General features: G+C 34.2%; 1 protein-coding gene across 1 annotated transcript in view; it reads left to right on the forward strand.

Annotated features, from left to right (window-relative positions):
* jef (major facilitator superfamily domain-containing protein 6 jef) overlaps positions 1–16391 on the forward strand; it is a 467956-nt gene that overhangs the window by 280487 nt on the left and 171078 nt on the right. The window contains exons 7-8 of the mRNA XM_089595806.1: positions 3714–3983; positions 4050–4308. Coding sequence (XP_089451932.1) covers positions 3714–3983; positions 4050–4308 — 529 coding nt within the window. The remainder of the gene's footprint in view (positions 1–3713; positions 3984–4049; positions 4309–16391) is intronic.

The following is a 16391-nucleotide window of genomic DNA, read 5'->3' on the forward strand; positions in this document are numbered from 1 at the left end:
AATGTATTTTATCACCTGAAATACAATTATATAATTTAGTAGATCGGCAAACGTTAATGTTTTGTCGAGTAAGCCCACAGTACTCATTTTTGTTTTTTTAATAATCATGTAAATTGTTTATGAAACAATGATATTCTCACTCTAAATTATTAATTTACTTATTTTCTAGATTACAAACTTTTGGTTTACATAACTGCAACAACGAATGCTTATTATAGTATTTTTGGTACTACTCATTAAGAACCAGATAAAACTGACGAAAACATTTGTTTAATCTTTTCTGTAATAATTTTTGCTAATATGCTATAGGTCTTTCTCTACATAAGTCAAACTTCAAAGTAGGTACAGTTCTAACGGTTATAAGAAATTGATGTATAATTAATGCTTGTTATAATTTAACGCTATTGAAAATAACCAAGCTACTTAATTTTCATTAGAAAGGGGAAATTATAACTGGAGAAAATTTAAGAAATAAAGTTTTTACACGTATGATAACTTTTCTTTCTGGAAACATGTCTTCTCTGTCTTTTATTTTATACAAAAAACAATTTGATTTGTTTTGTAAATAAAAAAAAAAAGTTTTCTTAGGATCAGTCAAATATAGTTTTGTTATGATGTTAAGATCTAAATAACATATTAATTCAAACGGGTTTCAAAAATAACGAAAAAGTTAAGAATGTTGTATACGCAGAAATATTTGTAATAAAGTTTCTAAGCTCTGTTATTATTTTAAAAGCAACAAATTGGCATAACATTCTATTAGTGAAATATTTATAGTGGTTACACATTATTGTGTACATAACTTTTTTTCTCATCTGTGAATGGTTTAAATTTTGTCAAAGAAGTTCAGTCATTAAAACAAAATAACATAATTGAACTGTTTAAGGTTTAAAAGTGCACGTGTAAGGTTCCACAAATTTTAAAACCTAATGTGCTATAGCAGTACTTTTTATGTGGTGTGGAATTCTGCTTTATAAAAGAAAATTTATCAACAAATTGTTTTGTGTTTATACATTTGTGACGTTTTGTATAACAAGACGAGTGGAAGAGTATGTGGAGGAGACGGTGATAGATAAAAGTAAATTTAGCGAGGCACATGTAGAGGAGTGGGGAAAACGTTGAGGAGTGGAAAGGAGTGGAAGGAGCGGACTAAAAAAATAAGTATTGGGTTAAAAACTACTTGAAAACTATCAAATAGTTTTGTTATTTGTGGAGGCACTGTGGGAAGGCTGGCAGAGGCAACATTAAGGGAGCATTGTGGAATGATGAAGAATGGGATAGCATGAGTGGGAGTGTGAGGGGAAAAATTGACAGCCCCATGTACTACAACTTTATTATTTAGATTATTACATATATTACCTCTCTGTTTTAGTCATTATTTTACTAAATTCTTATATTTATTGCGTACTTTGCACTGGCTCCCATCAGAAAAAACTTTGTAGCCCTCGCGTATTACGGTGTAGACGACGTAAGGTAAAGGAGGATGTTTGGCCTATGCAGCACGTAGTCTCATTTTCTAGTATGTCTCTCTTCATGAGTTCCAGAGGTATACTTGTCTTTAGCCTTGTAAAGGGGCTTATTTCTTGCTGGGACCATGGATGTAAACTGCTGAGAACTAACGCAGCTGTTAAAAAATACTAGCATTTCTGTTCATGAGTTTATTTTCTCCAAAACCAAATATTTTATCATTTTTTTGTAAGCTATTTACTGTCGTTATGATGAACATAATACCAGCATCCATCACTTCAGTGCTTGAACAGCTTCTATAAGTAACTATAAGCTTCTTTTTTGGTACCAGCTTGAAGAAGTGGAACAGTCTCACGAAAAAAGCCAGTGCGCTGGCACTGGAAGCCGCAAAATTGTGCCTAATCATTGGTCCATAGCATCATATTAGTAGTTGGTGTCTTCTTAACAGCTGCTGTATATTTTGTGCATACGTCTCCATCAACGCATAATTTTCTTACCAAGTGGTAGAAATTATCAGTAGCAAACTCATTTTTTTTACAGCTAATTTTTGTTCTGTGATTTTGTTAGTTTTTTCTAGATATCCAACGGCATAGGACTTCAATGCTTTTTCCACAAGAGATTACACAGATCAGTCTTCGTTGTTCCAGATCTTCAAGATCTTGTGTACTTCTTGCTGCCTGTTAAAAGGCAGAGCTAGTCTTTTTTTTCAAACAAAGTAGTAAAAAGGCCATTAACTAGTGCAGCTGTCTCGCCGTTACCATAATGGTCACCTCTTACTCAGGGTAGATGAAAGCAATGAAGCATAAAAGTTTATTCAATCCTACCGGAGAAGACTGATTTGTCATTTTGTAAAAGAGTGTTTTGTAAAAAATATATGGGTAGTGTATATTGATATTAATTAATGACAAGTTCCTCATAGAATAACCACCAGACACACGCGTACTTCCATGTAACCTTCTAAGTGGTAGTAAGTAAGTATTGTTCAACCACCAAATCTTTTTATAAATGAGACGAATACCATTGTCAAATACAGTTACTTGGTTAAAACCCCTATGTTGTAAGAAAACGATGCGCTAGGCTAAGCCTAGAGGACAGTCAGTCAGTGATTTTATGCTAGGATAGTGCAAGTATTGTGAGTGCTTGGAACAGAATATTGTAACTATTTTTTACTCGTTTACACAACGTTGTAGTATGCGCTTTGATTCAAAGCTTTCTTACAAGTTCCAAGCTTCAAGCAGCATTATTTTCGTTTATGTGTGTTGTATTGTAGAGGCATTGTTATTATTATTGTTTTTATTATTATTGTTATAAAAACTATTATTATCATTATTATTAAAACTATTATTATTATTATAGTTATTTTTAGTATCTTTCTTTTTATCACTATTATAATTGTTATTTTTATAGTCTCACTTTTAAAATTACTAAGCCTATTTAATGATTCCTTTTATCGTCTTCGTTCTTAAAACCATTATTATTATGGATAATATTATTAAACTGAAAATTATGAGAATTTTTTCAAAATGGGCCTTGTACTTGTTAAAATACACACATTTTCGATTGTTATTGTTATTGAGTTTGAAATTGATTTAATATTGTATCAAGGGGATAGAAATACGTTAAGATAAAACCAATTTACTCTACATAAAGGGTTTTAATAAAATATCGGGATCCTCTCCTTGAAAGTTTCTTTTCTTTATTGAACTAACTAGTTTGACAGGGAGATATTAAATAATTGTTCTGGTAGTTACTGTACCTCTTTATGCAGCTGCAATAAGATAGACTAGCAATGTAACACAAACAAAGTAGTACGATTCTTACTATGTAAAAACTTGAATATCATACGATATAGAACTAAACTAATTTTTTTTGCCGTATACACACGTACCGATTGTTAGTCATTGCTGTTATCAGTTAGCAATCCAACTCAGAGATAATCTGAGACACAATGTTTTACGTCAAAACAGCGAGAGTGTAATACAATGTAACTCAAAAGTATTATCTCTTATGACTTTTATTTTTTATAATTAACTTAATAATTTTTCTAAGTTATTATTGTGGTTCTTAAAAAAAATAACCTTTCGTATTAATTTTACAAAAAGCAAAAATGTAGTATGTTTAATAGTTATTACGAAAAATTCTTTAATTTAATAGTATTTGTTACATGTGCAGTTATTTCTAATTTTTTTATTGATTTTATGATGTATTTCTGTTACCCTTAATATTATAATTGACGTTTTTTCCAGACAAAAATGTTCGCTCAAACCACTCGAGAAATACCAGAATGGATAACAGTTTTTAAACAGTTTCAAGATTTAAAATGTGCATCATTTTTGTTTGTTGCCTGGTTCATGGGTTTTGGAATTGGTCTCATTTTTACATTTTTATTTTGGCATCTTCAGGACTACGGTGGGACTCCGACTCTTTTTGGAGTAGCTTCAGTTATCAATCATGTCTCAGAAATTTTTGCATATTTTTTCAGCTTTAAGCTTATACGTCAAATTGGACATGTCAAGGTATATTTTTTAGGAATAAATTCCTGTTTGAATCTATTGAGAATTAATTAATTTTTTGTTTGTTAGGTTTTGTGTCTAGGTTTGGGAGGCAATGTTTTACGATTTCTGTATATATCATGGTTGCAAAATCCTTGGTGGGTTTTGCCATTTGAATTTATTCAAGGCATCACTCATGCTGCGGTTTGGGCAGCTTGTTGCAGCTACATTGCCCACAACACTCCAACTCCTTTGCGCTCTAGTGCACAGGGTGTGCTTCAAGGGTTACACCATGGCTTAGGTCGTGGTTGTGGTGCAGTCATCGGTGGTATATTTGTTGCAGTATATGGTAAATACAACTAGTATATTGGAACCATAGAGCTTATCTAAATTTGTTGTTGTTTATCTTTTACTACTGCTCATAGATACAATGTTTATAAGAGTATGAATAGTCTGTGTACTTTGATATTAATATTTTCTTACGTACTAATAAAATATTTAAGTTTTAATCATAACTGGTAGGTTGGCCTCAGGTATGCCTCGTTTTCTAAAGTTATTAAAGTCTAGTTTTATTAACACTAAACAAGCAAACTTGCAAAATTTAGTAAAAAAATTTATTTCTGAATGGCATATTGTATGTACACGAAATAAAATGTAACATAAGTATTTACCGTCAAAGTAACTGTAACGTGGTACTCAACGAATATGCACTACTGTTTATACGACAGTTTTTTTGTAGATAAAAAATGCTGTTGAGTCTGCTATACTTTTTACCATGAAAATGCGGTAATTATTTCCTGGATGAGAAATAAAAAATCAGAGGTCAGTGATGTGCTATACAGAACGATAACCGGTGGCATCCCAACTAGCAAGTTATTGGCCCCTTCTGAGGCAGACTCTTTACTATCGTGCATTTGTACATACATGCGCCATGAATGCTGGCAAATAACATAGTAACCTCAAACTGCTCTTCGTGGTGCTCTGATTTTTGTACTTTTTTGAGTGGTCACGTATACAGACTCAATAAAAACCAGCACGAAGGCTACCATACAATTTATCTGGAAATCTTTAGATTCCTAGTATAGTTGACAAGACTACCAGGAGCACCAGATCTTTAAACGGTGATAGTAACAGATCTCATGTTCCTTTCCCTCTCTTTTTCTTGTAGATACTTTCCTGATTCTCCTCTAAAGATGAATCTAAGGTAAACGTTCGGTTTTGTACCATCCAACATCCACGACACAATTTACTAAGTTTGTAATCATCCTATTAGTAATGTAATGTTTCATGTTAAGTTTGTTGCAGTTACCGAGTACCCAGGTACGGCATATATTTATAAGCACTAATTATAACTAAGTAAAGAAAAATGCTGCTATAGTTCTAATACTCATCTACTATTAAAGATGTATTAATGTTTCACTGCTTTCTTTGAGTATTCTCTCACTATAATAAACGAATAAATACAGTATTAAATGCTGCCTTTTCTTAGACATAGATGCGTACTTTAATTAAAATACTCACGCAAAGCTGTCAGCCCTGACTCAATAGAAGGCAGCCTTGTTACAAAGTAAAAGATAAAAAATAATCAATAATCTCTTTGCTATAATTAGTTATGTTAGAATTACTGCAGAGCAAAGCTTACCTAGAAAAAATGGCTATGTGCAAGTTATTACTCTTTAAACATAAAATAGAATCCACTAGGAAACTGCAGGGTGTTGTCATTTTGTAAAAAACTTTGCTTTTTTGGCACTTGCCACATAGCTTATGAGTTGCCCTTTTGTCAGCATTCGTAACGAAATCTTGTGTAACAGAGCTAATAACAGCTGTCAGTTTTCAATCGAAAAGAAAACCTTAGGATCTTGTCATTGTTCTATGTAAACAAATATTTACGTTAACTGTGGATAGCTGCACAAGAAAATTTCTGTGAAATTGTATGAGAACTATGTGTTACCTGCTAAAATAAAAGTTAAAAATAAGAAACCAGCACTTCACATTTGTTTAATACTAAGAGTTTTGAAACAGTGTCTGAAGTCATCACCAAGTTTGAACAAATAATTTAAATCATTTTGTAAGATACAATAGAAGTGCATGTTAGGAAAGAATTTTCTATTAAGTTATACTCAGTGACCTAATTGAAAAAATCCATTGAAAAGAGTAAGACAAGTTATAATGTCGGAATGAAAGACATTATGGCAACAATTGTTTTACAAGAAGTTGTATGGCTAAAGAAAGCTATATATTCTTGCATAAAACTAAAGATTACTTATAACATTACAGATTAAGAAGCGTTAGCCTTGCAAGTTAGTATACCTAAGTTTTCACCTACTATGATTTATTTCTTGCTGTCATGCAAAGTTCATGTTTAATGAACAATCAGCTTTACATAACCATGATAAAAAAATTTAATAAAAAAAGCTCAATAGAGTGGTGGTACTTACATTCTAGATTACAGAGAGAGGTAAAAATTCATTAACTAATTTTAATACAATATGATTACCATTAACTCAGTTCCAAGAAAGAAAATAATTATAGAAAAATTCACGAATTCAGAATTATGAAACTAAAAAATCAGAGTTATCTTAAAAAAAAAATTGCTTTTGAGAGTCTGAACTAAAACTGTTCCAACACCTTAGACCGTTATTTATAAGGACGTAGCCTGGAATGTAAATGATCTTAAGATTCCAAATAACAAACTTTGTGTGACAGTCAGAAATTAAAAAACTTCATAAAATACTACAAAATGCATACGGAACAGTGAATAGTGAGAGTAATAACATAATGATAGTTGATGTTATGACAACAACGTATGAGGGCAGTGCTTACATATTTATATATATATATAAGATACAAGGAAATGTAATAAAAGATAATAATTTATGTATGTAGCTACACTAAAAATAGGAATACCTAATGTTTGTGATTGCATGAGAAATTTAAAGTAGATGAAATTCAACATGAAAAACTTAATTCTTATGAATCAGCAAGTTAATTATAAAGAGGGTAACATAAGTTTATAGTAACAACTATAAAATCTATGGTATATTATATTTAAGATCCTAATTTGCTTAAGGTCACTCGAAGTATCTTAAATTTAATAAAAAAATATTTTATATATTAACAGATAAATCGAAAAGGTGTTTGACTAAAATGTATAAGCTTATAGCACGTTATAATAAATAAGTTAACAAGTGAAATTTTCGTAAACCTTACTTGAGTACGCAAAATTCAATATAAGGTGACTCTGGTTTGTGAACAGACAAGTTATTCAAACACTTCAAAAAAAAAATATTTTGTAAATTGTACAAAACAGGTTTCAAAAAAGCATCTAAGACATGTTTAGTGAACACAAAAATTTTACACTTTAATTTCACTTTTATTATATGTGACAAATTGATGATTTTCTTAACAATTTAAGAAAATTTGAACCGAAAGCCACACAAACTTTCAAAAATCATAGCTTTTTTTAAAATAAACGTTACTGTAAAGAAATAAACTGGTGTAAAAAATTATTAGACATCTATTAAAGATTATAAGACATAGATGATAATTAGAAAATCTATGATATTATTGTTAAATTAATGTCAACAATACCAAGTCTAAGACTCATTCAATTTAATAGTAGTACGTAAGCGCAATTTAGGGATAATGCCTTACAGATTTTGTGACCGTTTAGGGTATTATTTTATTATTCAATTATTATAAAAATAACAACTATTCATTAAATTAAATCGTTTTACATTTTGGTACTTCAATTTTGCACGAAGTTCCAACTTCAAATTTTATGCTTGATAGTACCGCCTACTGCTTGATAGGTAGCAACTACTAGTTTCTGGTAAACATCAGAAGTAAGAAAGTAGCTTATCTTACAAATATATAAAGCGAAGTCGCTAAGACCGTTGCAATCACTAACCGCGAAGACTACTGAACCAAACTTGCTGAAATATTGCATACTGATTCTTCATGATTCCGAGATGGTCTTCGCATAGTTTTTTTTTTTTGAAGTGAAAACTTCTTATGGCACGTTGGGCACTTTTGTGGGTGAGCATTTTCCGCCGTTCTTGCGACAGACAAGATTTTACACAGATATACTCCGCGTGTATTCTTATAATATATGTGTATACTATACGCGCTTTTTGCATGGGCATTCGTTCGTGCTCTCGCGACAGACGAGATTACATACCTATATGTATACTCAGAGTGTATAGGTATGCGAGAGCGCTGCATGCTATACGCAGTAGTGTTGGTCTCTTGGTCTGAGCATTATTCCACGCTCACAGTTCATGCTTGATCGCACATAGCACCACTGCCTGGATCTCACCGCGAACTACTTGGCGCGAGAATTCAAATTCAAAATCGTATGATTTTTTCAGCAGACAGTAGGTGCAGAAATTCAAATTCGACAGAAATCTTTGTATGTATTGGCTAATTAATGCCTAAAAATATTGGATAATGTTGTATGATTATAGAGATCAAGAGGTTGTCTATAAGAGAGACAAAAGGTGTTTCGTCCCGAGAGCACGCCAGTACTCATCAGTAAGGCTGATGACGTGCTCCCTGCCTTAGACACAGAAGAGGTGTGGGCTCAGAGTGACTCTATCGCGCTTATATATGAATCGTGCGAGAATTTCGCCGCTTGACGGGAGCGAATATCAGGGGCTTGGCCACCTGGCGAGTAGAGCCTGAAGCGCGAGAGATGTGAGACGCCACATGATTACATACATAAATAGTACACCAAGAATTCTTTCAAATTTGAATTTCCGCGCCTACTGTCTGTTGAAAAAATCATACGATTTTAAATTCAAATTCTCACACGAAGTAGTTCTCGGTGGGATCCAGTCAGCGGCGCTATGTGCGATCAAGCATGAACTGTGAGCATGGAATAATGCTCAGACCAACGCTGATACGCAGTCTTTGCATGGGCATTCGTTCGTGCCCTCGCGACAGACGAGATTGAGAGTTTTTTATCTTTATTTTTTTATGTACAATTTCTCATGTCGCGAGCGCACCTAAAAATGCTTTCTCAAAAACGTGCCCAACGCGCCATAAGTTCAAGTTTTCACTTCTGCCTGCACTCCCGGAGTGCTACTTGTTTTTAAGTTAATAACAATAGCGATCAATAAGCTCAAAGTTTTGCTAAAATAAGCTAACTTTGCGCTTAAGTTCAGTAGGATTCGCTAGGTGGCGCCGAGGTAAAATTGAAGCTACACACAACCAAAGATAGTGAAGAGTGGTTATAAGACGCCTCATTGAGTAGACAATCATCGCAGTCGATTATCGGCACTACACCAAGAACAGAGGAGTTCGTCGTGCACCTGGGCATTCTGGCTACCGATGATACTCTTCTTTCATGGGTAAGCGAAATCAATCCCCGGATCCCCAAAATAAACGAGTGCCACGGAAAAACAGAGGTTCGGAATGTCAACGTCTCCGGTGGAATACCAGAAAATGTTTCTAGCCAGAGCACAACGTGCTCCAGTACTTCCGAGTTTAGTGGCCGTCCAAACATCCAACCTGGTGCCGTCAGAATTTTCTACTTCAAATGCGAGCCAGGGAAGATAGCCCTGAAGAGTACGGGAAGCACAGCCTTCTTAGTGGTTATCCCAACGGCAAATCTACAGAGAAGGTAAATTCCAGGCCCAATTTTCTGACTACTGATGAATGGTTGGTTATCTGGGAAATGACCTGAAGATGAGATATTCTTTGGTCAGTGGCGTACTTCCCTTCCTGTATGGTCTCCGTACACAGAGACTCAAAGGATAAGTGCCAAGCTACCCGCAGCAAGCTCTTCATCATCAAGAATAATAATAAAAAATAGCTACAATGGCCATTATAAGTATTTACGTTTCCTACTTAACCATCAATCTCATTGGTTCTTTTAAGGGTCACATAAGCTTAAAGACTATGTAAAGCCGGCCACTATTAAACCAAGTCAGTCATTCACTGTTCGTAGCAAGGCTGGGAACCCCGGTGACCGACGGCGCCACATTACCCTCTCAACTTTAAGCATTCAACCAGGAATCACCGATCCTCTCCACGGTCTGCACTGGGAAAACCTAACAGCTATGAAGAAAAAATAATAAGCATGAGCCAACGGGACAGTTACCAACGAGCAAGCATTACCACGAACCAACCTTTCCACTTTAGATCACCAAAACAACTGAGTCTAAAAAAACGTGTTTTAGACACCGTCTTCGACGTTGTACCAGGAAACGTTGGGAAAGAGCTCTACAACTAGCTCCAAAGCTTCAAACCCTGATGTATCCAGGTAGTCACGTTTGCTGGAAACTTCAGTCAAAAAAGACTTTACTTGAGAAGCTCACCAGTCCTTTTCAAGTTCATCAGACGTCAGACTACGTTGCCAACAAATATATTACAACCTAATAAAGTTAAAAAAAAACCTTTAGGGCTCACAAGAGTCTCAACTATGCTAAAAATCACAAGAAGTCGAATTAGAAGGAAAACTGCAAATGCATCTTATGAATATAATTTTAGGCATCAATAAAATGACGAAAGAATTTATTAAGTGAGAAACAAGTTTTTTACTATAACCGTCATAGTAATTTCTTGAATCTTTCAGATTTTTAAATAGGTAGTATATGTATTTGTATTTTCGTTGCGATCAACGGCCCCTTATGGCCAATGATTATTTTATGGCATAAGGAACGCACGGTACTTTTCAGAAGAATTGTTATTTCTTTTAATTTTTACAGCTTATTGCTGGCCAAATAAACTGTATGGATTCCAAACCAAAATATTTTGAATAAGAAGATTTTTGTTGTGAGAAATGTCAGAAATAGAAGTATAATTTTTCTCTGAAAACGTTTTACATTACATGTCAACTCACTACGGTGTTCCATTTAGTGAGTCTCGGGCGAAGCCGAGACGGGGGGCCGCTAGTAGTTTATAAAAAAGGCTGCGCGACTTCTTAAGATCATTCTCCCAGATAACCCGATTTAAGCCTATGCAAGGTTTTCGCTTAACGAGACCTGCACTACAGTAGTAGCCAGAGCGATAGTTAATTGCAACAAATACTTATGTATAAAACCACGCAGAAAGCTCTGTGAATCAACTGTAACTTAATCCACTCTTACCATCATTGTCAGCATTATGTGGCAGTGTTATCCAACCGCTGCAGGGACCAGACAAATATACTGGCGATGGACTTTTCTCGACTCCTACGAGTCACTGCCCAACCAACCACCAGTGGCACCTGACTTTCGTGGTAAAAAGGAATTCAAGCAGAAGTGCACTACCTCTCCACGCCTAAGGACTCTAGCACAGGGTTCTTACTGCTGCTTGATCCCATCTGTTGATCGATACCCTTGAAGAAGACTCCGGACACCCTCAACTCTCCCTCTGTGTTCAAAGGCGCCTACTTTTCAGCTGGCCAGTTCTTACAATTTGGCCGATTAATGATTAAAACTGGTCTATTCGGATGGTAGGTTGCTTTAAACAGAGAGAAAGAGTTGAGGGTGGCCAGAGTCGTCTTCGAGGGTATCGACTAGCAGTCGGGATCGAGCAGCAGTAAGCAACCTGTACTAGAGACTCTCGGCGTAGAGGGGTAGTTCACTTCCACTGGAATACCTTATTACCACTGGGGTTGGGTGCCGCTGGTGGTTGGTTAGGCAGAGACCCGCAGCCGTCGGGGAAAGTTCTTCACCCAAGTATTTGTCTAGTCTCCGCAGTGATTGGACAATAATGCTAAGTTATACAGGCAACGATGGCAAGAGTGAGTGAAGTAAGAGTCAACGCACCAAGCTTTTTGCATGGTTTCAAACATAAGTGTTTATTGCAATTATTTATCGCTTAAGCCACTGCCGTAGTGCAGGTATCGTTAAGTGAGAACCTGGCATAGGTTTGGATTGGGTGATCCAGGAGGATGATTTTGAGAAGTCGCGCAGCCCTTTTTATACACTATAAACTACTTTTTACATGCGATGCTTACTAAAAACTAGTAGTTACTACCTAGCAAGTGGTAGGCGGTACTATCACAAATTACAGCACAAAATATTACAGCACAAAGTTTGAAATTGGAGCTGCGCTTTAAAAATTAAATTTATGTAAATCGATTGAATTTAATAAATAGTTGTTATTTCACTAATTAATAATTAAGAAAATAATATCTTGGATGGTAACAATTTTCCTTAGGAAAATAAAAAATATACCAAAAGGAGGACGACAATTAGCTATTCAAGGTAATCCCAACCTGAATAGAGAACACAAGTAGAGAACCTATTTATTTAAAAGTGAAAAAAAGTTTTAACTGTTGTATTGCCTTATTTTTCCATTAATACATTAGTGCATTTTTTACTATAGAGGTTACCGTATATATCGTGACTATGACTGACTGTTTGCTTATAATCTATACGAACAGATCTGTGCTTTTCTAACTGTACGTGACTATGGACTTAATAACAATATTTGGTATTCAGTTTGACAACAGCGTTTTATTCTTTTTTTCTTACTTCTTACAAAAATGTTTTTGTATTGTAATTACTTACAGACCTTATTCTTCTAGGCCATAACGTTTTGTCGAAGAAGATATGCCATATCTTGTGTAGCATGTAAAAAAGAGAACTAATGATATTAAAAAAGTTCTTCTACGTTTAGTTGAGATTACTTGCTACTAAATTTGGATAATAATAAGTAAAAAATAAAAAAAAAAAGTATAGAAAGCAAATTGAAAAAAAGGAGGAATTAAAACATTTAAAAAAAAAATCACATAGATTATCTAGTAACACCTTAAAGTATGAAATAATAGTTCTTGAATACTGTTTCTCTTAAATTTACAGTATTTATGAGGGAGTTTCGAAATTTCGTAAGTAGAATGGGAAATGCAAAGGGCAGACACGGAATTAGAAACAAAAATTTAGTTTTATACAAAATTATTAATATATGTCTATAAATTATTTTGCTAACGCTGGTTGGCCTTAGTTTTTTTTTTGCACAGTAGTTTTTAGTATAAAGCACACAATATAGGAGTGAGAGTGAGCAAAATGCAGCTGATACAACCATGCTTGTCCACGCACACCCACATACACACGTAGAAACGTACACACACATACACACATACTATACTGAGCACTTTCACCACCAGATGACGACTCCAACTTATTAATTGAGTAGCACAAAGATCTCCCTCTAAGTTTCTGACACTTCCTTTCTTTGTGTCGATTGAATAGAGATCTGGATTTTAATATTGTCTTAATTTTCTTTTAATAATCAAATTTGCTCTGAAAAAGCCTAGCATTAGTTTATTTTTTCCTTGATTCTTCTCTTTGTTATTTATACAACAAAAGCAGCAAAGAAAATTATGATGCTGTGATTAAACATGTCAATATACATTTAGTGCATGAGGTAAAAGTTGTGTACAAAGAGTTGACGGTTGACTGGTCTTGGGACAGACTAAATGCAATCAGAGATCAAGGTGCAGTAACATAGTACCTGCTTGCTATGAGAATGGAGTCGTTTTTCTGTTGCTATTATAAGATCTTGCACTGTACTAGCTTGATGGTAAGGGTCGAGTTACACGAGTGCTTTGCCCTGGTGATCCTGTCTAAGGGTACGCTAAGGTACAAGGCTGGCTGCAGTCAAGCATTTGTTAAACATAAAAAATGTAAGAAATTTATTTAAATATATCCACAAATATTTGATGTATACTTTGCTGGTCGTTAACAGAAACAGAAGAGTAGAGAGTAAAGTGAGAATTCGTATAAGATTAGAGCAAAGAGTGAAGAACGGACCACTTACGATCGCTCAAAGTGCTAAATTAAGCTGCTTTTGATCTGTCTTCGAAGCACATGAGAGTGGACGTCCATTTGGAAAAGTTAATTTTAAACAAATGGAATACAAACACATATGGACATTTCTTGTTTTTTTTCTTGCATTTTATTTGTACCCTCGTGCTCCTACCACTGTCACTTACAAATGGTGCTGGAATTTGAGCTCACACGAGATAGAGAGTAATTATACAGAGAAAGCAAGGAAGCATGGGCAAAATGGTACCCCCAAAGCGTTCAATTGAGACAAAAAAACTTAATGACACATAAAACCTTAACCTAGTTCCTGGTATCTCAAAAAAAAAGAAGGTTTTGGTCACCAAGCTCAAGCAGCCACAACGCCTGAACAACCCGTTGCACCAATTCAGTGCTCTGACTAATTTTCAAGACGAACACAGCGATGACAACAGCAAGATCAAGGAGAACACTGGAAGCAACCCTCGAGCGGCAGATGTCAAGTCAACGTGCGAATCATCAGTGAATTTAACGCGCGTCTAACTGCAGACTGACTTAGGTAACCAAATGTGGCCTAAGCAACTTGCGGAAGTGTTTTTCGCTACGTTGCACGCAGTGCAAGAGTAGTAAGTTTTCGCAATAATTGCTCAGACGATTGACTGATGTGAAGTCGCATATACAAACATATCTATATTCTCCGACAACGTGTTCAAGTGGTGTCACTGCACACAAGTATACCAGTCCAGCACCAAAGCTACTAGTTTTTCTGATTCCAAAAATGTCACGTAACGTTTAAAATCAATACAGAAAGAGACTAGACAAGTGGTAAGTGAGATACTATCTACGGGTCAAGGCTCAGCTGCTCTTACGACAGATATTTGGCTGTGAGATATCACTTTCATTTTTATTTAAAAAGTTTATTGTCATTCTTAATGCTTTTTTTGTTCAATATCAATGTTGTTTTGGAAGGCTTATCATATTAAATATGTACACAACTTTTTACTTTTAATCTTGAAAGTGAAGGTATTAATATGATAAACTTAAACTGGTTAATTTAAATTATCAATTGCAAGCTATTGGTTTATTCTTTTATTGATTTTGTTTTCAGTGTGTGTAGAAAACATACTTCATAGTTTGATAATCAATAATTATTCCTAATTTATGATAAACATTCAAAATTTATTATCATTATACTTTTCTTTTAAATTCATTTAATAATTTAAAGGTGACCTTAAGTAATTTTTTTTTAAAGTGAATACTCTTTTTGTGGCTGAAATGTTTTAAAAAATGCAAAAAAACCTTTTTTTATTGAAAAACTAAGCTTATTTAAGGTCAAGGATTAATATAATAATTTCAACTGTCATGTTTTGAATTTTCAACTGCTTTCTTTTCTTGCAAAATTTTTGCATTATATGTTATAAATCCGAACCATTTCTAGTAAAACTCAATTAACTGATAAAATTTTTTATCATAAAATTACGACTGCTAAACGATTTTTTGTATTAACCTGACCATGGTAGCATTATTCAATACTTGCAGCAATAATTACTTTCAATTTTTTGTTGACAATTATAAACTTCTAAGCAAAAAAAAAAATCTTAAACATAATCAAACAAAAGGAAAAAAAAGACTTATAATGAATATAACCAAAATAATGAATATTAGACAGATTTGTTTAATGATTATGCATACATATCGACGCCTCTGACAAAGAAAGTACAGGATGGTCAGCCACTGTTTACATTAGCATTGTAACGTGACGTCAAGTACGTTTCTTCGTCGGAGGCGTCAATGTACACTTTTTTGACTTCCTAGTCTGAATTTAAATTATTTTAACGTTATTTTCAATATTATCTGTTTCCTTAGTAGCAATGAAAGTAAAAAATTCAAGCATATACTTCTATTCAATGATATGAATTTTCAGTTAAACAAATTTACATAAATAACTCCAAACAAAAATTTAAGAGAAGAATGAAAATTGCCAAAATATATTTCATTACCTTTTTGACGTTTTGACAAGTTGAGCAATTATTTTTTTTTATAAACATCTTGTTTTGTTGGTACACCTATATACAAAGCCAACAACCAAAGCACGTTCATATTACATACCGCAAAAACTACTCAACCAATTTTGCTAAAAATTTTTATACTGATTTTTGATACTTCTTAGATGATTTTGATAGGTTTTTTTAATGAAAAAATTTAATTACAATAGCAACAAATAAATTTGAAGTTTTGCAAAAATAGCTAGCCTTCTGCTTAAGTTAAGTAGAATCCGCTAGGCTGTGTCAAAATAAAACTAAAGAAACCTGTGAGTCTGGTGATAATATTTGTGAGCAGAAAGCCTACAACCATAGTCGTTTATTAGTAGTTCACCAAGAACAGAGCCGTTGATTGTGCAGCTAGGTATTCTGACTACCGACGACGCTCTGACAATCTGCAATGGGCAAGTGACCTACGCCAATTTTGACTCTGGATCGCAAAAAAAGGCCCTTTCTACTAGCAAGCAAGAGATGACATTCTTGCAGAGTTATGGCTGCCATATTAACTAGAAGTATAATCAGCATTTAACTGGAGGTATCACTACTGGCCGTTTCGGGGCTGTCATAAGTCTTTACGTTACTAAACCACCATCAATCTTATAGGTCCTTCTTACTATCTAATGTTAAATTACCTCACAAGCAAATATTTCTTTTCT

The sequence above is a fragment of the Copidosoma floridanum genome, unplaced genomic scaffold (assembly GCF_036245765.1).
Source record: "Copidosoma floridanum isolate Cflo_tuat_1 unplaced genomic scaffold, Cflo_Japanese_pri ptg000028l, whole genome shotgun sequence".
NCBI classification, from domain to species: Eukaryota; Metazoa; Arthropoda; class Insecta; order Hymenoptera; family Encyrtidae; genus Copidosoma; species Copidosoma floridanum.